Source organism: Balaenoptera acutorostrata, chromosome 4 (genome assembly GCF_949987535.1).
Source record: "Balaenoptera acutorostrata chromosome 4, mBalAcu1.1, whole genome shotgun sequence".
Classification (NCBI taxonomy): Eukaryota; Metazoa; Chordata; class Mammalia; order Artiodactyla; family Balaenopteridae; genus Balaenoptera; species Balaenoptera acutorostrata.
In genome coordinates, this window is record NC_080067.1 from 8,059,763 (window position 1) to 8,087,096 (window position 27,334).

The 27,334-nt window shown below is 36.5% G+C and overlaps 1 protein-coding gene across 1 annotated transcript in view; it reads right to left on the reverse strand.

The window, feature by feature from the left end:
• Positions 1-27,334, reverse strand: part of KCNH8 (potassium voltage-gated channel subfamily H member 8) — a 276,697-nt gene that overhangs the window by 69,963 nt on the left and 179,400 nt on the right. The window contains exons 9-11 of the mRNA XM_057545662.1: positions 16,681-16,878; positions 5,898-6,097; positions 4,770-5,019 (exon numbers count right to left, since the gene is read on the reverse strand). Of these exons, the coding sequence (XP_057401645.1) occupies positions 4,770-5,019; positions 5,898-6,097; positions 16,681-16,878 (648 nt within the window). The remainder of the gene's footprint in view (positions 1-4,769; positions 5,020-5,897; positions 6,098-16,680; positions 16,879-27,334) is intronic.

Consider the following 27,334-nt stretch of genomic DNA (forward strand, 5'->3'; position numbering starts at 1 on the left):
GAGAGATGATCTAACACTACTTTATTCACATTTTCTGTGTCCCACCCCACAGACAGCACCTCTGATCTTTTGTCCGTAACGCCTCTGTCTATCAGTCTTAGGCTACACTTCACCTGTCTGGGAACTAGCTTACTTCCTCGAGTTTGCTGATTAGATAATATTGGACAAGTTATTTGAATCTTTAAAATCTTAAAATTGATTTGAATCAGTTTAACCTGGCAGGTGGGTGAGCATAATTGTAATTACTAACAAAGAGCTGATTGCAGCTTCAGTTTTATTTTAGACAGAGCCATTAATTCACTCAGCGTCCATGTGAGAAATCTGCAAGAAAATCCATTCAATTCTCAGACAAACTTAGGTTAAAAGCTGAGGTAATATGACCAAGTTCACAAAGGATGCTGGCATTGGATTCAAGGCTCCAACTTAGGAGTTTCTACTTTGTCTTTGCTTTGTCCTCAAATATCATCATGCCTATAAATAAATAAAATAACTTTTATTTATTTATATATTTTTATGTCCACTTTGTTTCATTTCATAGGAAACCAACAACCACTAATTGACCAACCAAAAACCACCAAGCAAATAATATCTTTGGAATGTTATAGAACAAATTGCCCCATCCATTATCATTCAATTAGTTTTTTAACTTTGAAACTTTTATTTTTTACTGTGCCCAGAATTTCTGGAAGCAAAGTCTCTGGCATGCAGCAGGCTTCAATAAAAGTCTGTTTTATTGAATTTGACAGTAAAAGGAGATGTACCACATCAACCATGAATACCTGAGATATTCATAAATATTTGTGCCAGATCAAAACATTTTAAATTATTCTAGGTATTATCTTTGAATTAAAACCTTGACATTGAACCTATTTGGCAGAAGAAAAAAGACTAAAATCTATATTTATAGACACTAAGAGAATAAACAGCCACATAGCGCTGAAGAATTCAAGTTTGATTTATTGTTGTCACCAATCCTGCTAAACTTGGAAATTTTTTTTTCTTGCATGTTTTGTTAGAAATCTAAATTGCTGCTCAAAAACTCAAAGTTGGATACTGATGCAAGATGTAAATATAGCCAGGATGGACTGAATACAGCAAATTTTCAAATTTTGTATATCTGAGGAGAATTTACCATGATGCACCATGTTGCCATGGTGAGAATTCACATTTTCTGTTAAGCAACTGGTGTTTGGAAAAACTTTAGGGTCATCATACTTTCATACCTGGTGATTTCGGCCACAATGACTCCAGCATCTTGCTAAACTTGGCATCTTAGAAAGAATTCTAGTTTATTTATTTATTCAATGGATAATTATGGACCACTGACATGTGTGCCAGACCTCAGCTGGAGCCTGGTCCTCACCCTCACTAATTTTATGATTTTGTGGATTACTCACTACCTAGATTTAGAGCCTAGATCTAAGTTTCTTAATTACACTGGGTTTCAGTATCCTTATTTCTAAAAGAAAAGAAGATATTTATGGTCCCTTAGAGTCTCTATTATTCAGAATTCCATTACTGATATTTGCTAATCATTATTCTTCCATTGGGCAAAAAAACATTGATGGGATGCATGTGCAAACCATCCTGGTTAGAGCTATAACTTATGTTTGATTATAATTAGGTAGACTAATGCCATCTGTGAAGAGTGCATTTATCCGTGCTTTGTCATCTTCTTTTAAATCACAATGAAGAAAGTGTTCAATTACCAGGACATGAAATGAATGTGTATAAGGCAGACAAATTCTATCCCTGGAAAAATCCCTGCCTCTGTGTCAACTGCCTACCCAAAAAGCATCAGATTAAGAATGCCTTCAAGAATTGATAGGACGACGGGATTGTTTGAATAAATTATGGCTTGACAGCTGTTTGGTGATACTTTTCCCCTACGACATTATGTATTAATTATTTTGTTGGCAGAGTGAACATGTACTAAATATCTATATTTTAAGCCATGTGCTTAAGTTTATCAAAGTCAGTATTGATTTAAATTGGCCCATAAGATAATATTACCCTAGGGGAAGTAAAATAGTCAATCTCCGTTGAAATAATGCTAACCACAGAGAGAAAATATTACTAATTTATTATCTTTGGGTTTAGTCCCAATATAACATAGGCGTGTTTCAAATGGTCATGTCCATTTTTGAGAGATATATGGTAGCAGCAAAGATGGGAAAACATTAATTACGGGAAGCTCAATTTATGGAGGAAATGCGGGCCAGAAGCACAAGGCAATGAACTAAGTCTTTTAGTTGTTAGTAGAATTTTTTAAAAATAAGAAAATCCGATGGAATTGTGTATTACAAACAATAGTATTTACATACAAGCCATCAAATTTGTACCTGTCATGACATAGTATCAGGGATGATGCCTTCGTATTCCATTCCTAGAACTGTTGCTAGTTACCAAATTTAAAAATTCACCACAATTATGGAAAAACCCACATTACATACATTTAAAAATTGTGCATTTATTTGCTTACATGTATATCAAACCATAAGCTGCTAGAAAAATAACTAAATACCCTTTAATTTTATTTATTTTATTTTAAATTAATTTTTATGGGAGTATAGTTAATTTACTATGTTGTGTTAGTTTCTGCTGTACGGAAAAGTGAATCAGTTATACATATACATATATCCACTCATCTTTAGATTCTATTCCCATATAGGTCATCACAGAGTATTGAGTACAGTTCCCCGTGCTATACAGTAGGTTATTAGTTATCTATTTTATATATAGTAGTGTGTATATGTCAATCCCAATCTCCCAAGTTATCCCTCCACCACCTTTCCCCCTTGGTAACCATAAATTTATTTTCTACATCTGTGACTCTATTTCTGTTTTGTAAATAAGTTCATTTGTACCATTTTTTGAGATTCCACATATAAGCGATATCATATATTTGTCTTTGTCTGACTTACTTCAATCAGTATGACAATCTCTAGGTCCATCCATGTTGCTGTAAATGGCACTAAATGCCCTTTTAAAAGCAGACTGTGTCAATGGACAGACTGTAAAACCGATAGTGGTACTAAGGAAACCCACAGGTAAAGAAAGGTTTTTGAAGCAAATTTAAAAATGATTGTCACTTTTAATTTTGAATAAAAAATGATAGAATGACTGATCTTTAACTTCACAGAGTTGAGCAGTGGGCAGGAAGAGTGTTAAATTCTCCTCTTGAAAAACACACACATACAGAGTCTCACTCTCACACTGATAATGAGCTGGCCACACTGAGGATAAATACACTCTTTTAGTTGCTCTTCCATGCCTTTCTATTAAGGAGAAAAACATAAGGGGGTGAATCAAGAATTGAGCCCAAACTTTGGAAGGCAAACCCTACCTTTCATCTGGGATGTGGTAAACTGAAGTCAATGGGAAGCAATGGAAAGCATTCTTCCATTTGGTATTTTACCCCTCGCTACCCCCATCTCTGCACCTCTAACTGGGGATAATCATAGCAACCTAATAGGGTTGCAAGATTTGAATTGGATAATGGACATACAACACCCAGCTCACATTAGGGAATCAATCAATATTAGTTCTCCTCTCTCTTCCCAAATATAACCTATCTTGAAGCTTACTAGCTAAAATCCAGAGACTGCAGACTTAACAATGATCATATAGTATAAAAGGCATTGTTCAGAGGTGGAAAGAACACTGGATACAGAGTCTGAAGACCTAGGTTAGCTTTGACTTCGGAAAAATGAGAAAATACCTCTCTTATCTGTCTCTTTGTGTTAGGAAAACGTAACTAAGGTCTCACATGTGAAAATACTTTGTAAAGGGTTGGGTTGTCCACAGATATTAGGTTCTTAAATATGAAAATTAAAAATAAATGAAAAGTGCTGCATTAGCCACTTTTAATTAACACAAATTCTGAACATTATCATTCTACACTGGTGTTCAAAATATATCGTTTAGACCAGTACCTAATTTATTCGTAGGCCCTCAAGAAATAATAGTTGAATAAATAAATGAACAAACAGATAAACAAATGAAAGTGAATTTTAGAAGAGGTACACATAAAATTGCAGATAGCAATTTTTCTACATTAACCCTGCATGTCATCTTTTGTCAGCTGACATTTACATTTCAACGAACACCAATTATGTCTTAATAGTTGGAGTCAACTTTGTGGTACAAAATATTCACAAATTGTCCTATGAATTTTTGAGGGAGTGAAAAAAGCCTATCATCACCTTGACAGAACTGAGTTAATGATTGCTATGATTGCTATGAGAGCTTATTCTCAATACGAAATCATTTTTTGTGCAATTTCTCGCACAGATAAAACAATTTTCAATGTTCTTCTCTGAATTGATTCTCCACAAAAATGCAGAAATGCCCTCTGAAAACTGGCCAGCTGTTTCACCAAGAGGCAGACTATATCATAATTTATAATCTGGCTTTAGGAATCAGAAAGAACTGTGTTCATTCTCTTGCTATGTTATTTGGGACAAATTAAGTTAACTAAGATACGATATATTCACTTGTAAAGTGGGGATAATATTTACACCACTGGATTTTTAACAAGAATCAAAACATGTGTTGGATATAACACTTAGCACAGTGTAAACTCAATATATGGCATAACAATTAATAATAAAAACTAATAATAATAATTTGGCAAATTAAACCCATATCCTGAATCTATATATTCATCCCTAATTTTCCTTCTCTCAATCACAGTTTTTCCCCCCATTTCATCTCCTTAATTTATGCTCCAGAGTAAGATTTCATGAAGCTTTTCAACTCAGACATACCAAGAATCGCCAGCACCATGCTGTCTTTAAGAACTTCCATGGAGCCCGAGCATACAAAGTAGATGGCCTGCAAAGCATCTCCCTGACGCAGCAGATACTCCCCTGGAGCACAGAAGGAGGTTTTGATGTGTAGGGACAGAGACCTGAGGCAGCCCCGGCTGGCACACTCAAAAAGGGACAACTGTAAGATTTCCTTGTTCAGGTGCATGGTGATGTCAGAACGAAGCTCATCTGGAAAGTCTTTCAAAAGCTGTCAGAGAAGATGAAAGAGGGAAGCAAGTTGGGGTCAGTCTTGCATAATTGATTGACTATAAGACCACAGGAAGTTTTTCCCACTGTTTGACCAACCACAGTACAGAAGAGCAAATATACATATGAGTAATCCTGGAGAGATTTTTCCATGACTGTGACCCTGGTTGTGTGCTCCTAAATAATCAGCTGTTAATAAGTCTGGAGAAATAGAATAAATTAATAAAAGACTCTAGAATGAAACATATAGTTCCTTGTGACTTGCTTCTCACAAAGACACCTACTCAGGACAGAAGATATGGAATTTGGACCCTTTAGTGTTTCCTCTGCTGTCATGACCATCTGAAGAGAGGAAAAAACAAATAATCACTTAAAAATATTGATGACTGGTTTCATTGGGGGGGTTTGTGGAATGGTTGCTTGATTTTATAGGATAACTTTTCTACAGTGGAGGTCTGCGGTGTTTCTGGATGCCCAAAGATAACATGTTTGCTGAAAAGCCATTTCTTTTTTTTTTTACTTTGTTGCTTTTAAAGGTAAACATTAACTTGATTAATCTAATATTCCATGATTCCATCATTCAACTGTCATAAGAATTGGTTCCTTCAAAGAGGGTCAATGAGAGTGAAAATAAGTCTGCCTGATTGACCAAAGTAGCAAGTTACTGTAAAACACAGGCCAATCCAAAGTGACATTGTAAAAATATAAGCCAGAGCAGATGAAAGAAGATGTATTGAGGTCATGAGAGACTAAAAATAAAGAGATAAAGAAGGTGGTAGGTGTGTATTTCCCTTTTGAGACCTGCATTAGAGCACTTTGCTTTTACCTTAGAATATGTGCTTTCTGCCTGAAAACGTCAACATGAGAAATGCACATTACCTCATTGGAATCTATTCCATTGTTGACTGACCAGGTTGTTTGGAAATATTCAAGCATCCTCTGCTTGAGCTGCTGGGGCAGGTGATGGACACGTATGAAGTCCTTCAGATCCTTGGTTCTAGTGTGATAGAGGGACCATCTGGAATACATCCTCTGTATGATCGCCGTCACGTTTCCAAACACCAGGGCATGCATCAAGGCTAGAGAAAACAACACGGCATATAATGGGAGAAAAATAGGATGGAGGGGCTTCCTCCTTATGTATAAATGTACAGTCTATATATCCTGAATCAGCAGAGTACACGTAGCTGGCCACGTTGACACAGCTATTTTGAAACAGGCTTTTTGCTGCAGCAGCAGTGCCACAGGGTGCATCCTGATGTAGTCATTTCGATTCCACGTGGCTTGATCAGAGTAAAAATACCTTTTAAAAATACTCAGTAATAAGAACAATAGACCACTTTGACCCACACTTAATCTGTTAGCCACCATCCTGGCTATGACAAACTTTGATTTTTGTACTCTATTCACATCTGTATTATTTTAATCGTTGGGTATAATTGTGTAGGTATGATGAAATGGTTTTAACAATTTCATAGAATAAGCTATCAAATTAGGGCTTAATAGTTATTTTTATTATAATAACAAATACATTTCAAAAGTAAGTCTATAATACAAATCTGGTTAGCCTTTATGAGAATATTAGTCTCTTCCCCAAAGCCATCATTTAAAATTAGTTTTAGGATATTAAATATGACACGTCTCTATTAATAAAGGTACTGAAAAAGGTGTTAGAAATGTAATTGAGGATTTCCTGGGCAATCTGAAGCCAAGATAACACCACCCCAGCTCTCTAGTCACTTTAATTTTAAGGGACACAGATATTAGAAATCCTGAGACCATTCAAGAAACAAAGAATTCAGATATTCTGCTTAGATTCCTCGCCGCCCTTCTGAGAAGAGCCGGGTGGTACACGAACATGGGACTCCCATTTCAATGAGATTTCTTGGTCAGTCTTCCCCTCCCAAAAGCACCACCAGAGTGTAATAAGAAAGCAGGCTTTGTTCACCAGAATTCCAGAGTGGATGGGGGCTAGGGATGGATTTTCTCCTGGAAAAACATAGAGTGAGCAAGCAGATGGACTTCACTTCCCAAGGAGCCACCTGCTGTGGGGAGTGGTCAAGTATCTCAAAGTCAGAAAAGATGTGAGGATTTTGCACTAAGCAGTAGTTGTTGGTCAAACAACGGAAATGGCCTAGCAGACACCAGCAAGGAGCCCGAGAAAGCCTTGGACCCACCTGGGTTTGTTAAACTGGGAAAGAGTGTGCCCACACTTACGGACAGATCAACTCTCTGTGATATTCAGATTTCAGCCCTGATCCCCATGGGACTGGCAAGGAGGTAAGAAGCTCAGGGGTTGGGTGAAATCACTGGTTTCAGCAGTTTTTAGTTAAAAAAAAAAAGACTAAAAATTTCTAGTTTGTCTATTAAGACCTATCATAAACGTCCCTGTGCCCAAATCTCAACGTCCAAGGAACTATGTTAAAAGTTTCTTAGCACCAGAATTGATAATTAGTGCAAATGTGTCGACCTGTTGTTACATCCATCCTCCTGAATATTTCAAGATAGCCCCAACCCGAATTCTTTCTTTCGGTTATGTTTACCAAAAATTATCAACTTTTGTCATACTAATTTCAGCCTAATCTAACACTGGAGTTAAAATTCTTTATCAGGTTATACATCATCATTTCTCTATGGAAAATATGGTCATCATGCCAGTAAAATCACCCCATAATAAAGAAGGCCTCAATATTTTGGAGAAGTTACTAGAATAGGGTTAAACTTAGGGTCTATATACAGGAGGCAATATAATGTTGCAGAGGAAATATGGACTTCGGAATCAGACACCACTAGATTTAAATTCTGGCTTTACCACTTCTAATTTTGTAAACCAGGCGAGATATGTAATTCCCTTGCGTGGTTTCCTTATATGTAAATGGGCATAACAGTACCTTACTCATAGAGTTATTTCAGGATTTAAAGAGTTAAAATATCTTTTTTAAAGTGCCTTTAATTGTGTGTGGGTGCTCAATTTATGTTAATTTTTCCCATGAAAGTGAAAAGTGCTATGAATTTCCAGGATGCTCAGTGGTGTAAAATATGCGGGAGAAACCCAGATTTAAGGTTTTCCAGGAACCTGTCAAATAATTGAGTGGTTCTTTGTGGAAATAACTTCTTGATGGAGGAAATTCAAGAAATAGTCAAGAAATGCCTGCTACATGCAAGCACACGTAGGTGCAGATTCTTCCTAAGTGTTCAAAAATGAAATGTCTTCCAAAGGGTTAAAAATATCCCAAGAAAAACGTATATTGCTTAACAACTAAATGTTGAACGCTTATTGGCAGGTTCTAAGTAGAGGCTCATTCTTCTGTATGGTTTTAGAAGCACAACAGTTCTGCCGCTTAAATATTTTATTTGGAAGGGGAGACCTCTATTTATGATAAACACTCAGCAAAGAAAAGAACTGATTCTGCTCCAAGTCGAAGGAATTAAACACCGATTTCAGGCTCTGTTAATATACTTATGGGCTCAGTGTTTGGAAGCCTCACCATCTGTAGAAAGTACGTAGTAATAGTCATTTATGGCGAATAAACTGAGTACTGAGAACAATTTTATTTCATTTATTTTAACACTGCTTTCCTTAATTATGTGTATGATTTTAACTTTGTTTAATTATAATGTCTGTAAAGCACTTAAGGTAAGAGAAGTAATATGTTCAGATCACTTAGCGTCCTAATTGTACATTATCAATAAAATGAATTACTGGATTCATTGTAGCATTCATAAGTGTTGTTGGAAAGCCCTAGTCTATGTCTGAGTCATCATAATTTCAAAGTCTCATTTCAGCATAGGAAAATACTTCTAATTTAGGTAGTTCAAAAAATACAACGCTAGCTCTCGTAGTTTTTCAGTTTTCCAAAGTTATTATTGCCTCTCTGTCACTGGCTATCATTTTCACACTGGCGAAGAGTGTTTGTGACTGTCAGACCAAATCATTCCATCTACTATGAAATTTTGACTGAAGAACTTCTATATCCAGGTCAGTCTGGAAATTATCCTTCACTTTTCCTTTTTATTCCTAGCAAATTTGATGTATATAATTCTGAAAGTAGCATGCTAGGCCTGCTGCTGAGTCTGTGGGAGGTTCTTTTTCTTTGCGGAGGAGTTTTGTATAGAATGCATTTTGTAAAAGATCATGTTAATATCAGGTTTTCAGAGGAGGCTCAACACTCAGGATCTGACATGAAAGTAAACAGATCTCAAATGAAAATGCATTCTTATAGGTTGCCTGGCTTTCTCTTTCCCTTTTTTCTTTATCTTTCCTTTGCTTCCCCCCCTTTTTTCCTCCTCCTTCCTTTTCTCTCTCTCTCTCTCCCTCCCCACCACTTCTTTCTTTGGATTTTGGGCAACCTTGCTGTTCTGAGATCATCATTTCTGATTTCTTTTTTTTTTTTTTTTTTTTAAATAGATTCTTACCACTAACACTATTTTTTTTTTTTTTTAATTTTTATTTATTTATTTATTTAGGCTGTGCTGGGTCTTCGTTTCTGTGCGAGGGCTTTCTCCAGTCGCGGCAAGTGGGGGCCACTCCTCATCGCGATGCGCGGGCCTCCCACCATCGCGGCCCCTCTTGTTGCGGAGCACAGGCTCCAGACGCGCAGGCTCAGCAACTGTGGCTCACGGGCCCAGCCGCTCCGCGGCACGCGGGATCCTCCCAGACCAGGGCTCGAACCCGTGTCCCCTGCATCGGCAGGCAGACTCCCAACCACTGCGCCACCAGGGAAGCCCCATTTCTGATTTCTTTAGTCAACTACTTTGCAGTGCCTTCAGAGTCTACAGAGGAACTGTGCTCTCCTGCTATAAAAGGAGACCAGAGCTCAGGCTCTGGGTAACCTTAGCTGCCCTCCTCTTCTCTCTCACTGACTTATTGCCCTGGAATTTTCCAGTCCTTGCTATAAGTACACTGGGTTGTGAGTGGCAGATGGCAGGGAGAACAGAGAGTGAGAACAATTTCCTAAATGATGACTTGAAACGGCAGTGTAAAGACACCTTAAAAACAGCGAATTTGTGGGTCCAAAAAAATCACGTCAGGGTAGTATTTATAGGATAAGAGGACCCAAGGAAAGCCTTGGCTGTTAAGAGTTTCACTCTACCTCTTCCTTGGCAACAATGCCTCATTTAAACTGGACATGTCCTGAGTGATGAGTCCTCTTCACTAGAAAGCTATATCTAACCTCTGAGGCTGAGGTGATGGTCCCAACACTTGGGGCTCAGTCATCAGGCAGCCATGAATAAATATGAGAGAGGAATTTTAAAAGACATGGGAAAATGTTCTCAATATATTTTGTTTGGTGACAAAAATGAGATGTGTAGTTGATATAAATCTCTTAGAAAATAGGGGAATAAATGTATGAAAAGACTGAAAAGAATATCCTTTGGTGATGGGATTATATGTAATTTTATTTTTATGTAGATTTTCCAGTTCTTTCGAAATGTGCATTATAATAGGAAAAGTTAAAATGGAAAAAGAAAGAACATCATCTGCCTGAGTACCTATTTCCATTACTCAACTGTGAACTCCTCGAAGGAAAGCATCATATCTTAGTCATCTTTGTTTCCCTAGCATCTAGCACAGTGCCTGGCATAATTTTACTGCGCCATAAATATTTATGGAACCAAAATGAACCTCTGGCAGTTTGATAATTTCTTTAAAAAGTTTTATAATCATAAGCAAGTAGCTTGGAAACTTTAGGAACAGTTCAGTCCCAAGCCCTTCCCATCATCCCCATCCCACTCTCCAAAGGCAAACTTTCAAAATTATTTCTTTTAGGTCTTCTTCTGATTACCACCAACATTTTAGATCATGAGATTTCACTTCTACTGCTTGACTTATCATATTAAGACAAAACCTAAAAAGCAACTTGACATGAAAAGTGAGAACTCAGCTCACTGCTATCCACTTTCTCATCCCACACCTGATAGTTATATTATTATTTTTAGCTCATCTATTATCATTTTACAAACTAAAATTAGTATCAGAGACACACATTGAGAAGATTACACAAATAGTAACTGTATAGTTCATTTCTCAAAGTGAACAGATCCATGGAATCACCTCCAGAGGAATAAACGTGATATTATCAGCACCCAGGGCTGCCTGGTGTCCCACACAGTCACCAACCAGCACCCTCACCAAAGGTAACTGCAGCTATGAGTTATACTGCAATCAATAAGTTTTGCCTACTTTTGAACCTTCTTTAAACAAAATCATGCAGTGCGTACTTATTTGTGTCTGTCTTCTCTGCTCAGCATTGAGTTTGTAAGATTTATCCATGTGGTAACATAACAGTTCATTCATTCTCATTACCGTATGGTACTTTATTGAATAATTATTTCATAATTTACTTATTTATTCTCCTATTAGTGAGCATTTCCACTTTGAAATGTTTGCAGTAATGCTTCCACGTTATGTCTTTTGATGTGAATATATGTGATTTTTTGTTGGATATACACTCACAAATGGAATTGTTGAGGCACAGAATACAGATATGTTCAAACTTGGTAAATACTGACAAGACTCTTGTACCAACTAACACTCACATCAACAGTATAGGAGAAGTCAAGATGTTCTTTATCCTCTCAAACACTTAGGGTTATTAGTGTTTTTCATATACCATTCTGGTGAATGCAAATGTTATCTAATTTTGATCTTAATTTGCATATCCTACATGAATGATGTTGAGCACCTTTTTTTTAAATATGTTTATCATCTATTCTAGTAAGAAAATCTATTTTTGAAGTGCTTTTTAAAAATTTTAATGCGTTTTTTAGTTCTCTGCTCTTAGTGATTTGTTAGAGTTCTTTATATATAATAGATAAGAGTCTTTTGTCAGATACATGTTTGCAAATATCTTCTATCCTGTGGCTTGCTGCTTCACGTTCTTAATAATGTCTTTTGATAAACAGAAGTTCTGAAGTTCAATGTATCAGTCTTTCCTTTATGGATAGGGCTTTCTGAGTCATGCTTAAGAAATCTTTGCCAAACCCAAGGTCATGAAAATACTTTCTTATGTTAGCTTTTAGAAGCTTTATTGTTTTCCCTTACACAATTAGATCAAAATTCATCTGGAATTAATTTCAACTTAGTTTTAAGAGGGGTCAAGGTTGTTTTTCAACATGTATATTTATATATATTTGACTCCGCAATGTTTATTGAAAGTATCATCTTCTCCCCTTTGTGTTACAGTATCACCAGTGTCATAAATAAAGTGACCATATGTTTATGGGCAGGTTTTTGCACACTCTTCAATTCCATTGGCCTATTTATCTATTCCTGAGCCAACACCATACTTTCTTAATGACTGTGACTTTATCACGCATCATGATATCTGCAGCATAAATATTCCAATTTTGTTCTTCTTTATGCTTGCTTACAATCATTTTAGTTCTGCTGTTCCTCTAATTTTTAGAAACATCTTGCCAATTTTCAAACAGGCACATATATACAGGCAAACACACATCTACTGGGTTTTTTAAATGGAGACTGCATTGACTCTTTAGGCTAATTTGAATAAAACTGGTATGTTTACAATACTAAGTCTTAAAACCATCACCATTGTATATCCTTCCATTATTTTAAACTATTTGTAAATTTTCTAATGTTTTATACTTTTCTGTATAATAGTATTGCACATTAAAAAAATTTTTTTTTGATGTGGACCATTTTTTTTAAGTCTTTATTGAATTTGTTACAATATTGCTTCTGTTTTATGTTTTGGTGTTTTGGTTGCGAGGCATGTGGGATCTTAGCTCCCCAACTAGGGATTGAACCTGCACCCCCTGCATTGGAAGGTAAAGTCTTAGCCACTGGACTGCCAGGGAAGTCTCAGTGTTGCACATTTTAAAACATTTATTCCTGTGTATTTGATGTTTTTATAATTTTTAAAATATTATATTGTTTAATTGTTTGTTACTAATATATAGAAATACAATTGATTTTTGCATATTGACTTTATATCCATCAGCCTTACTAAATTCACTTATTAATTCTAATAGTTTGAAGCTTTTAGGATTCCTTCTTTGTTTTCGGTGTTCTCAAAGTTTATAAAGATTTATCTAGGTATGGATTTTTTTTCATTATTTTCGCTTAATCTCTTTGATAGTTTTAAATATGTTTCCCATAAATCAGTGGTGTGCACACTCGTTAATTACAGATGCTCACGTGGAAGCTTTCCCTTCCCCCTCCTCCTCCTCACTCAGCTTGTGAGTGCCTCTGCCCTGGATAATTATCTGGGGTTCTTACACTCACCTGCAACATTTAATACCACTCCTGCCTGCTTTTGTAGTAAATATTGCATCCCTGTCATTAGCAATTTCATCGGCCTTGTGTGGGGATTCCTGATAAGATAACTTAGCGTTGATTCCATGGTAATACATACTTTAAATTAAAAAAATAAATTATTTGTATACATTTATAGAAATTAAAAAATAAAGTCAATTTGCAGTATATAATGAAATGGATATTTTACAAAAAGTTTTCTAGGTCTTAGTGAATCTGGGCATTTAAACTCACTAAACTTCTGCTGCCTTACATCTAAATTGGGGTGTTAATAACCTCTAATTCATGGAGTTACGAGAATTAAATGAACAAAGTGTTCAATATTGTGAGCTCTTATGATTAGTTCTCAAAATTATGCCAGTAATTTGTTAACTAGGAAATATTAAAATGAAGGCATCATTTCTCTTAGCCTAGGGTAATTGTCACAATAATAGAGTTATTTCCCACAGACACAGATTCGTGAAGCTTTAATTAATAAATCTGAGTTACTCAGATGCCATTTGCCATTCAAAACCAATGGTTTCCTAAGTGCTGCTCAAGTCACCTAAATGCTTTAATGCCATTTCCAAATGAGTGCTGGTTTTGCACCAGGATAATTTGCTCAATAAATATTTACCAAGTGATAAAGTGGCATTATCTGATTATTTCCCATATCTTTTGGCTTTGTGACCAGCTTAGCTTCTACTCACAATGAATAGCAGGGAATAATAATATCCTTAACAATTTCTGATTCAGGACCACTTACACTATAGTTAGTGAATCAACAGGAAATAAGCTCAATTAGCTAACATATTCTTCCAATGTCAAATTAGTAGGTTAAGCCTTGAGCATTTGAGCATTTCCAAAAATTTCCATCAGGAGTAGAAGAAACATGGGCAAATATTAAATAAATATAGACTGTGTCTGTTTGCAAAATGCCTGTCATTCTGCTAGGCTGAAAGACGGGCCATCAAGGAGAGCAGCAATTATATAAGCCATAATACTGGGTATAAAATCACCACCACGGGATTGGCACATTGCAGCTCTTTAGAAAACGAGAATTCCTGTTCTCTGCTCCCTAGGCTGTTACTGCTCTACATCGGCCAAAACCCTCTTCCAAGTGCTGCAGTCCCAGCATGCTACCTCAGCAACTCTGCCTTTCCAAGAAATTCTCCCAATCCCTGGCCCCGTTTCTCACTGCTTCTCAATTTCCTAACTGATTTGGCACTTAGCATTTACTGCCTGGTATTGTTAAAACTCTTTCCACATATTTCTTCCAAGGTGATCCTAAACTCCTCGAGGGAAAGATTGCCTTTATGCTGCTCTGGTTTCATGGTAGGCTGGATGACTCACTGCTTGAAGTCCCACATAATCAGTTCACATCTATGCAAGGAAGTTGGTAGAAACCATCTTCTATAATAAGGTTCAAACCTCAAAGTGATATCTGGGACTAAGGTCATTAAGAGAACATGATAATCTCAATTAACATACACACACTACTATATATAAAATAGATAATCAACAAGGACCTGCGGTATAGCACAGGGAGCTCTACTCAATATTCTGTAATAACCTATATGGGGAAAGAATCTGAAAAAGAATGGATATATATAGATGTATAACTGAATCAGTTAGCTGTACATCTGCAACTAACACAACATTGTAAATCACCTATACTCTAATATAGAACAAAAATTAAATTAAGAAAAAAGAGAACATGACATAACAAGCTTTTGAGGGAATACGGTGGGGCAGAAAGTACTCATAGAACTCTGGCTTAAGAATATTTACTCAATCCAGGTAGATGCCCACATCTCCATGAGAACAGCTTTATAATTCAACATGTTTCCATTTACGTATTTAATGACAGAAGTAAGTAATCACCTGGGTTCCAAACTTGCCTCTTTACTTACTGGTTGTATGGCATTGAAAATGTTACTTTATCTCTGCAAGGTTTAGGTTTGTCGTCTGAAAAATGTGGGTAATAAAGACATCAATCCTGTCAGGAGGTTCAGAAAAGAGAAATGAAACTAAATATTTCATCTGGGGGAATTTATTATGAAGAACTGTTTTCCCTGATGTTGGAGTGTTGAACGATCAGAAGGGGAGTCTACATAGAGGTAACGTGAGTGTGATAGCTGCAGGAAGGAGCTTCTGCCCTTGGAGCTGGATGAACAAAGAGAAGAAGTGGGGTTAGCAGCAGCCAGGAGCCCAGAGGAGAAGCTATGGGAGCCACGAGGAGTCGGGGCTCTGACTTTGGATGCAGGGGTACCTCCAGCAGGTGCAGGTATCTCTGAGAAAGCCCAATGAGGCTGCTTCTGAAAGTGCCTGAAGAGGCTGAAGGTTGGAACCACTTGCAGCTGTCTGAGGTGGCCTACCACTCAAGGTACACTGCACCCATCAGAACCCAGAAGTTCCTTCTCCCCTCCTCCTGCCTCCAGTCTCCCTCTGGCGCCCCCTATTGGGAGAAGTGACTGATGGCAGCTGGCAAAGATGAATAAGACTTGCGGAGTCCAAACCCCAGCAATACAAAGCGGAGTACAGACGCTGGGTTTGAAGCTCAGACGTAATAGCATAATTTCTCTATTTGTTAAATGGGATAATAATGGTGCCGAACCCATAGATTTGCCTTCAGAATTGCTTGAGGTATTGTACTGAAGCATTCAGCACAGAGAATGGAACATAACCGCGATTAATAAAGGTCAAATATTTATTATTATTGTATTGGTGTTTGTTGCTTTTGTTTTAACTAAGTTATCTATCAAACATCCTTAATTTACTATAGTAGTATTAATAAAATTTGATAACACTCACCTGTTTGGAGCTATAAAATGGCATTTCAAATGTATACCTGTGATTCAGACTCATGTAACTCACAAACACTAAAGGTAAACAGCATGTTAGGAAGCAGAGTGCCTGACCTTTCAAAATCAACCATCAGATACATATACACACCACTACATATAAGATAGATAACCAACAAGGACCTACTGTATAGCACTGGGAACTATAATCAATATTCGGTAATAAACTATAAGGGAACAAATCTGAAAAAGTATATATATAACTGAATCACTGTGCTGTACACCTGAAACTAACACAAAATTGTAAATCAACAGTACTTCTATTAAAAACATATATATATATATATAAATAAAATCAACCATCAGGTAAATGGTTATTTCTTCATCTATCAGAACATGGAATTCTTGACATCATAGACTTTCATTGCTAAGCTACATGTATATATAACTGTTGGTCACTGATTTCCTAATTAGTGCTTTTAGACTCTTCCAGTGTAAACCAATCTACCCTGTATTGGGTTTTAGGACAGAGGGAACATAACAGCAACCGTTTGGCAGACACTTGTTCCTTCTCTTGGTCTAAAGGAAGAATATTCCTTACCACCAATCAGCATGGTGCAGATGGAAAAGATCTTTTCTGCATCTGTATTAGCAGAGACATTCCCAAACCCAACGCTGGTGAGGCTGCTGAGTGTGAAGTACAGAGCGGCAATATAGGCACTTCGGATCGACGGCCCCCCCAAAGTATTGTTACCATAGTATGGAGATTCCAGTCTCTTTCCCAACTCATGAAGCCAACCTGCAATGGAAAAAAAATGAGCATTTAAGCCCCCAAAATAAAGTCTCAGTATTAGCACCTGGGCGTAATGATGAATGAACATTTAAGGATGCATTTAAGGAAGTTGCTCAGGAGAAAGAAGAAAGTTAAAAGGAAGTTAAAGGCAAGGAATTAGATTCCATGGCTCTAAAAGCAAAAGCATCACTTTCATGCAACTGTTTTTTATAATACACACAGCAGAGAAATATGCATTCAAGAGTGGATTGGTGGTCAAAGATGAACAGATTACTCTAATGCAAGAACTACCTGCAGTGACAGGACCTGATATTTCTACTCTCGGTAACAGTGTTGTATACTTCACTAGCTGTAAAGCTTATTTCTCAATTGGAATTTTAAGAAACAAAGGGGTTGAGTAGGTATTTTTCAACCCTACATGATAGTAAACAGCAACCAACACAAGAATCTAGACTTCATATAGGCAAGATGGGTTTTCTTTCTTTTTTTTTTTTTTTTTTGATGGGCTTTATTTCTATCCTGTACAAACTTTCCTTATTTTATTCACCTGACCTGATATCAGTTGCCTTATAGGTCTTAGCTCATGTTTTCCTCAGGAAGCCTTCTCTACAACCTCATTCTGCTGTTTGGGGGTGGTGGGGGAAAACTGCACAACTACGAGGTTCCTATAATTGAATTGGGTGCCCCCCTACAACTGTTTCACGATACTGGTGTATACATGTGTCAAAACTTATCTAATTAAATGCTTCAAGTATGTGCATTTTATTGTATGTCAATTATACTATCATAAAGCTGTAATAAAGCTATGTTAATAAAGATGGGAAATAGCAAGTATAATATTAATAATAATACAATGAAAACACAACACAAAGACCACTTTAAAATCCTTTACTGGAAATATTTTCTCTTTAAAATTTTATATTTAAAAATTCTATGTGTGTGTGTGTGTTATGAAACACTATGGCAATTCAGCTCAACCCATAAAGTCCATGAGACTTTTGTTAAGGGATGTTGGTCATTGACCACTATTTCCTTATTAACACTTCATTTAATGGCTGCCCAAGAAGAGATGGAAAGTCATTACATTGTTTAAGTAGTAATAATGCTGTCTTTATCAACTAAAGTTATAGACTATGGAACTGTGCTAGGTAATTAAAATGCAGATTTGAAACAACTGGGTTCCTTGAGATCAAACAGAAATGCTCAGGGGCAAGTACTCTGTCTTATTTATCTTGTCTCTAGAGAAGTGTTTCTCAACCATTAGCTTGCCTCTGAAATATCTAGAGAGCTTGTTAGAGACAGCCAGGTCCTATCCCTGGAGTTTCTGGTACAACACATGGGAAGGTTGGGGAGAAGGGCTGAGAATTTGCCTTTGCAATAGGTTCCCATGTGATGCTGATGCTGCAGACCTAGGGGACCAAAGTCCCTTGACTCTGCAAAGTCACCCTCTAGAACAATAGTTCTCAATGCTGACTACAGCTGGGAAAGCATTTTAAAAATACACTGTCCAAGTGCCACCTCCATGTAGTGAATCAAAATTTCTGGTTCCGAGTTCAGGTACTGGTATTTTTAAAAAGTTCTCCAGTAGAATCTGATGTGAAGATAGAACTTAGAACCATTATTCCAGAACTTAGCAAAGTCCCTAACAATAGTAGAGTTTAATAAATATTATTTCTAAAAATGAAAGAATTAATGAACATATAAATTGTTCTTGCCCTCTGCAATAATATGACAACACTGATGCAATATAGCAACACATGAGCATTTATAAATTTGTACTAGATTTCTGCACAAAGTATAATGAATGTATTTTTTGATGATAGAGAATAATAATAAAGTGAAAATTACACATTATGAAAGCTGACACCATTAGTAAGCTATGACCGTTTATTCTGTCTGGAAAGGCTTCATGAAGGAATAAACTCCACATTCAAACATAGATTTAAATCTGGACTCTTCCATTAAATCTGGACTCTTCCTTCCATCTGTGGGAATCACTAACTTCTTTGAGCTTCATTTTCTCATTTGTAAAAACAGGGACACTATCTAACTTGTACAGTTGCAGTGGGATTAAATGAGATGCCACATGAAGAAATGACAACCCCTGTTAGTGGCAAATGTTATATTAGTATATAATATCTCTTTTCTCTCTCTTTCTCATGTTACTTAAATTGGAACAGAGAAAGTACAAAATTCAGGAAGTAAGAGAAAATATGAGATCAGGAGTGAGTCATAATGGAAAAGGAAGGTGGTGACTATGTGTACTCAGTAGAACCCAGGGGTGTCATCTGATAGAACTGAGCATTTCTTAACTAATAGAAATGACAGGGAGGAAATCTAGGTGACAGTAGTTCTTAAAACTGGGGGAGTTATACACCCATTTGTGAACCTGAAGAAAGACATGCTCTTTTTCCCAGGACAAAGCACACACGGAGACACGCACACAATTTTGTGTACATTTTCAGGTGGTTCATGGCCTTTTCCTACAGGCCGGGTCCAAGGGCCCAGATTAAAGAGTTCTGCTCTAGAATTTTAAGTGAAGGGAAGGAGGAAGTGATAAAGCATGATTTGGTAAAACCTGGTTTAATCCTGTATGGAAAAAGATTTAGACATAAAGACAGCTTATCCAAGATTAATTAAAGAAATATCACAAAAGCAAAACACATGTGCATTTAAAAAGTATTACTGGTGTATTTATATGCACCGTAGGGGGAGAGTCAAGACAAGTAAAATCAGGAAGCAGAGATGACATCTGAATATATCATTGCACTCAGGATGCTTATTTCTGCAGAAGAGTGCTCTTACAGGCATTTGACCCAAGCGTTGTCAAGTACGGCCAACCACAAGATGTTGAATGGCTGGTGGGTTGGCTATTTCTCAAGTGCCTTCCAAGCAGTGCTCTGAAAGGGATGTCATGTTTCTGCTCAAAAATGAAGTGATTAGAGGGGTTTGCCCCTTTGTTCCATGTTGGTCATTCCCACTAATTTTGGGGAAGTCTGAGCAGCTGAAAAATGTCATTTTGCCCAGAGAGTAAATATTGCATGACTAATTTTTTTATTTGATGCACAGAGGAATGAGAAAAACAACACCAAACACAATAAAGCCACTGCATCCTCTCAGCTGAATCAGCTATACAATCAGGTCATGAATAAAAAACTGGACCCATCTACTGATCTTGAATTGAATTAAAGTGTGCCTTTGCTTACAGAACCTCAAGTTTTCTCATTAGAAAAATAAAACCAAACAAACCCAGCCAAAACCTTTGATTAAATTCCTTAATTGGAACAAAAGTGAAACATTTAAAAATTCTCCAAACCAAATCAGTTTTCATAGAATTTGATTTTCTTAATAAAATAGGATAAAATTTTGTGATAGGTCATAAAGATTATATTAGATTATACTCTCACTCAATTCCTGTTCATTTACATATGTGTGAAACTGTCTCAGAAGCGATTTAGGGAGCAAAACACAGACAAACGGCAGACCTACTTTTGTTGATATATCTTTTCTGTCTAGCCAACTGTTCTGTCTATTTTCAGAAGCATCTTGTTTTTTAAGAAGCGTTGTTACTAAACTGTGTTGCAGCTATTGGAGCACAAGCAATAATGATGATAAAAAAAACTTGGTAACACGGAAAGGAGGTAACACCCACAAATCCGGGGATGGGCTCTGGGGGCTAAATAAAACTTCTTCACAGAACAGCTCGTCCGAAATGAGAGCACATGTTCCACTGTAACAAGACAGCATGTCACTGTACTGTACAGAAGAAGCAATTTAACCAATTTGGAAGCCAATCTTTTTTTAATCTAGAGAAACTCATCTCTAAAGGGATGTCCTAGAACAGTCTGTCTGTTTTTGCTCAATTTTTTTCCCCTAAATTTTGAAGGAAAAAGCATACACAAAATGAAGTAGAATCTAAATATACTGGATACACTGCCATCTGATAAAAACAAAGCATATCATAAAATAATCCTGTCATCACCAAAATAGATTAGATGAATAAAACAGAGGAGATTTGTGAAATAAATATCAATTTCAAAGATAGAATCACTCTTAATGACCATGCCCAGAAGAGCCTATAATTAAGCATGATAATTCAATCCATGTACTTTTCATTGCATACTTAACCAGTATTTTGCTTAATTACATACTTTTAACTCTAAACAGGAGTTTCTTTTTATTTTAATCTAGGTTTCATACAGTAATATACTTACTTTTATGGTGCATATGTTTACATTCACAGTTTGTACAGGTGTGACCTGCTTTATACAATAGATGTGTTCCTGAAAAGTTCAGTTTATATGAGTATTTGGTAAATTAACAGATATTTTAGCTTTAATGAAAGGAATAGAAGCATGTTATTTAAGGAAAGCCTATGGGAGGGTGTGGCCAAGATGGCAGATTAGGAAGATCCTGAGGTCACTTCCTTACACGGGCACACCAAAATAACAAATACTTACAGAGCAACTTTGATGCAAAAGTGCAGAAGACTAGAAGAAAAGATCTTCTATAACTAAAGATGTAAAGAAGGAACCACAATGAGATGGGTAGGAAGGGTGGAGATGGGGTATAGTCAAGACCCATACCCACAGATGGGTGACCCACAAACGGGAGGATAATTACAATTTCAGAGTTTCTCCCCAAGGAGTGAAGGGTCAGAGTCCCGCTTCAGGCTCCCCAGCCTGGGGATCCTGCACTGGGAAGATGAGCACCCAGAACATTTGGCTTTGAAGGACAGTGGGGCTTACTTTCAGGAAAGCCAGAGGGCTGTGGGAAATAGAGACTCCACTCTTAAAGGACACACACAAATTCTCACACATTCCGGGACCCAGTGCAGAAGTAGTCATTTGAAAGGCGTCTGGGTCACACTCACCTGCTGATCTTGGAGCTCACCCTGGGGTCAAAGACGCTGGAGGCAGACATTCTGGGGAACTTGTTCTACCACAAGGACGCTGTTGCTGGCAAAGCACCACTTTGGAATCCTCCCTCTAGCTTATTAGTGTTGGGACCCAGCCCCAACCACCAGCCTGTCAACACCGGTACTGGGACACCTCAGGCCAAGCAACTAGCTTGGCAAGGACACAGTCTCACCTACCAGCAGGATGGCTGCCTTAAGATCCCTTGAGCCTGCAACCACTCTGGGACCTGGCCCCACCCACCAGTAGCCAGCAACCTCCACAAAAGGCAAACAACCAGACTGAGGGCCAGCCACACCTACCAGACCACCCACAGTAGTGAGCCTGCCAGAAGAAAAGGACTTGCACAACCCATACAGGGGCACCCCAAGAGCATATAGCTCTGGTGACCAGAGGGGAACGTGCTGCTGGGATGCATAGGACATTTCCTGCCAAAGGCCACCTCCCCAAGGCCAGGAAAAGTAACCAACCTACCAAATACATAGAAATAAAAACAGCAAATTAGGCAAAATGAGACAAAAGAGGAATATGTTCCAAATGAAGGAACAAGATAAAACATCAGAAGAACTAAGTGAGACAAGGAGTCTACCTGATGAAGAGTTGAAGATAATAATTATTAAGATGCTCAAAGAACGTGGGAGAAGATTGGATGAACAGAGTGAGAAGTTAGAAGTTTATAATAAAGATTTAGAAAATATAAAGAAGAACCAAACTATAAAAAATATAAAGAAGAACCAAATCATAATTGAAAGAAAAAATACACTAGAAGGAATCAATAGTAGATTAAATGATACAGAGGAATGGATCAGAAAGCTGGAAGACAGAGTAGTGGAAATCACTGAAACAGAAGAGAAAAAAAGAAAAAAAAAAGAATGAAAAGAAAAAGGACAGTTTAAGAGACATCTGGGGCAACATCAAGCACACTAACATTTGCATTGTAGGGGTCCCAGAAGGAAAAGAGAGAGAGAAAAAGGCAGAAAACATACTTGAAGTCATAATAGCTGAAAACTACCCTAACCTGGGAAAGGAAATCCAGTTCCAGGAAGAATACAGAGTCCCAAACAGGACCAACCCAAAGAGGAATACACCATAGCACACTGCAATTAAAACGGCAAAAATTAAAGATAAAGAGGGAATATTAAAAGCAGCAAATAATAAGCAACTGTTACATACAAGGGAACTCCCATAATGCAATCAGCTGACTTTTCAGCAGAAACTGCAGGCTAGAAAGGTATGGCATGCTATATTTAAAGTGATGAAAGGGAAAAATCCACAACCAAAAATACTCTACCCCACAAGCTTTCATTCAGATTTGATGGCGAGATAAAGAGTTTTATGACAAACAAAAGATAAAGGAGTTCAGCACCACCAAACCAGCTTTACAAGAAATATTAAAAGGACCTCTCTAAGAAAAAAAGAAAAGGCCACAACTAGAAATATGAAAATTATGAGGAAAATCTCACTGGTAAAGGCAAATATAAAATAAAGGTAAAAAAATCAACCATGCATGAAGCTAGTAGGAAGGTTAAAAACAAAGGTACTAGAAGTCATCTATATCTACAATAAGCAGCAAAGGATACACAAAACAAAAAGATACAAAATATGATGTCAAAAATTATAAACATGGAGGTGGGGAGTAAATGTAGGGTTGTCAAAATGCTTTTAAATTAAGAGATCATTATTATTAAAATAATCATGTATATACACAGGTTGTTACATATGAACTTTATGGTAACCACAAGCCAAAAATCTATAATAGATACATTCACAAAAAAGAGAAAGTAATCCAAACATAACACAAGATACAGTCATCAAATCACAAGGAAAGAGAGCAAAAGAAGAAGCAAGGAACAAAAAAGAGCTACAAAAACAACTGCAAACAATTAACAAAATGACAACAAGAACGTAAATATCAACAATTATTTTGTATGTGAATGGACTAAATCTTCCAATCACAAGACATAGAGTGGCTGAATGGATACAAAACAAGACCCATGTATATGCTGTCTACAAGAGACTCATTTCAGATCTAAAGACACACACAGACTGAAAGTGAGAGGATAGAAGAAGGTATTCCTTGCAAATGGAAATGAAAAGAAACCCAGGGTAGCAATATTTATATCAGACACAATAGACTTTAAAACAAAGACTGTAGCAAGAGACAAAGAAGGACATTGCATAATTATCAAGGGCTCAATGCAAGAAGAAGATATAACAATTATAAACATATATGTATCCAACATCAGAGCACGTAAATACATAACACAAATATTAACAGACTTAAAAGGAGAAATTGACAGTAATACACTAATAGTAGGGGACTTTAACACCCAACTTACATCGAAGGAGAGATCATCCAGAAAGAAAATCAATAAGAAAACATTGGCCTTAAATGACACATTAGACCAGATACAATTAATATGTATATACAGAATATTCTACCCTAAATTAGCAGAATACACATTCCTTTCAAGTACACATAGACCATTCTCCAGGATAGATTACATGCTAGGCCACAAAACAAGTCTCAGTAAACTTAAGAAAATTGAAATCATATCAAGCACCTTTTCTAACCAAAATGTTATGAGACTAGAAATTAACTACAAGAAAAAAAAATGCAAAAGACATAAGCATGTGGAAGCTAAACAGTATGCTACTACACAGTCAATGGATTACTGCAGATCAAATCAGAAAAAGAAAAACACCTGGAGACAAATGAAAATGAAAACACAACTATCCAAAATCTGTGGGATGCAGCAAAAGCAGTTCTAAGAGGGAAGTTTATAGTGATACAAGCTCACCTCAGGAAGCAAGAAAAATCTCAGATAAACAATCTAGCCTTACAATGAAAGGAACTAAAAAACAAACAAACAAACAACAGAACCCAAAGTTTGTATTAATAGAAGGAAAGAAATCATAAAGATTAGAGCAGAAATGAATGAAATAGAGATGAAGAAAACAACAGAAAAGATCAATGAAAATAAGAGCTGGTCTTTGAAAAGATAAACAAAATTGATAAACCTTTAGCCAGACTTATCAAGAAAATAAGAAAGGGTCAAATCAATAAAATCAGAAATGAAAAAGGAGAAGTTACAACCGACACCACAGAAATATAAAAGATCATAAGAGATTACTATGAACAATTATACACTAATAAAATTGACAACTTAGAAGAAATGGACAAATTCCTAGAAATGTACACTCTCCCAAGACTGAACCAGGAAGAAATAAAAAATATGAACAAACTACCAGTAATGAATCAGTAATTTAAAAACTCCCAACAAACTAAATTCCAGATGTCTTTACAGGTGAATTCTACCAAACATTTAGAGAAGAGTTTACATCTGTCTTTCTCAAATTATTCCAAAAAACTTCAGAAGAAACACTTCTGAGTTCATTCTATAAGGCAAGCATTACACTGATAACAAAATCAGACAAAGATATCACACAAAAAAGAAAATTACCTGCCAATATCATTGATAACATAGATGCAAAATTCCTCAATAAAATATTAGCAAACAGAATTCACCAATGTATCAGAGGATCATACCTGATGATCAACTGGGATTTACCCAGGGATGCAAGTACGGTTCAATATCTGCAAATCAACCAATGTGATACATCGCATTAACAAACTGAAGAATAAAAATCATATGATCATCTCAATAGATGCAGAAAAAGCTTTTGACAAAATTCAACAACGATTTATGATGAAAACCCTCAACAGAGTGAGTTTAGAGGGAAAGTACCTCTACATAATTAAGGCCATATATGATAAGTCCACAGCTAACCTCATACTTAATGGTGAAAAATTGAAAGCATTTCTTCTAAGATCAGGAACAAGACAAGATGCCCACTCTTGACACTTTTATTCAACATAATATTGGAAGTCCTAGCCACAGCAATCAGACAAGAAAAAGAAATAAAAAGAATCCAAATTGGAAAGGAAGAAGTAAAACTCACTGCTTGCAGATGACATGATACTATATATAGAAAGCCCTTAAAGACACCACCAAAAAGCTATTAGAAATAATAAATGAATTCAGTAAAGTTGCAGGATACAAAATTAATATACAGAAATCTGTTCCATTTCTAAACATTAACAACAAACTATCAGAAAGAGAAATTAATAAAGCAATACCATTTACAATTGAATCAAAACGAATAAAATACCTAGGCATAAATCTAACTAAGGAGGTAAAAGACCTGTGCTCAGAAAACTATAAAACCCTGATTAAAGAAATTAAATATGATTCAAACAGACTAAAGATATACCATGTTCATGGACTGGAAGAATTAATATTGTTAAAATGACCATATTACCCAAGGCAATCTACAGATTGAATACAATCTCTATCAAGATACCAATGGCACTGTTTACAGAACTAGAATAATTCTAAAATTTATATGGAAACACAAAAGACCCCAAATAGCTAAAACAACTTTGAGGAAAAATAAAAAGTTGGAGGTATCATGCTCCCTGATTTCAAACTATATGTCAAAGCTACAGTAATCAAAACAGTATGGTACTGGCACACAAATATACTAAATAGACAGCCCAGAAAATGAATCCACACTTATGTGGAAATTTATTCTATTCCAAAGGGGGCAAGAATATATAGTGGGGAAAAAAGAGCCTCTTCAATAAATAGTGTTGGGAAAACTGGATGGCTACATTGAAAAGAATCAAACTGTACTACTCTCTCATACCATGCACAAAAATAAATTCAAAATTGATCAAATATAAGACCTGAAACCACAAATCTCCTAGAAGAAAATATAGTCAGTAAGCTCTTTGACATCGGTCTTAGTAATATTTGTTTTTGGCTATATCTCTTCAGGCAAGGGAAACAAAACCAAAAATAAACAAATGGGACTACATCAAACTAAAAAGTTTTTGCACAGTGAAGGAGACTATCAACATAATGAAAAGGCCATTTACTGAATGGGAGAAGATATTTGTAAATGATATTTTCAAGAAGAGGTTAATATCCAAAATATACAAAGAACAAATACAACTCAACATCAAAAAAAAGATCAGATTAAAAAATGGGCAGAGGATATGAACAGCTCCAAAGAAGACATACAGATGGCCAACAGGCACAGGAAAAGATGCTCAACATCACTAATCATCAGGGAAATGCAAATCAAAACTACAATGAGACATCACCTCACACCTGTCAGAATGTCTATCATCAAAAAGGAAAGAAACAAGAAGTGTTGGCGAGGATGTGGAGAGAAGGGAAACCTCATGCACTTTTGGTGGGAATATAAATGGAAAACAGCATGGAGGTTCCTCAAAAAATTAAAAACAGAACTACTAAATGTTTCAGCAATTCCACTCCTGGGTTTTTATCCAAAGAAAACAAAAACTCTAAAACTATATATGCACCTCTGTTTATTGCAGCATTATTTACAATAGCCAAGATATGGAAGCATCTTAAGTGCCCATTAATAGGTGAGGGGATAAAGAATATGTGGCACATGCACGCACACACACACACACACACACACACACACACACAATGGAATGTTAGCCATAAAAA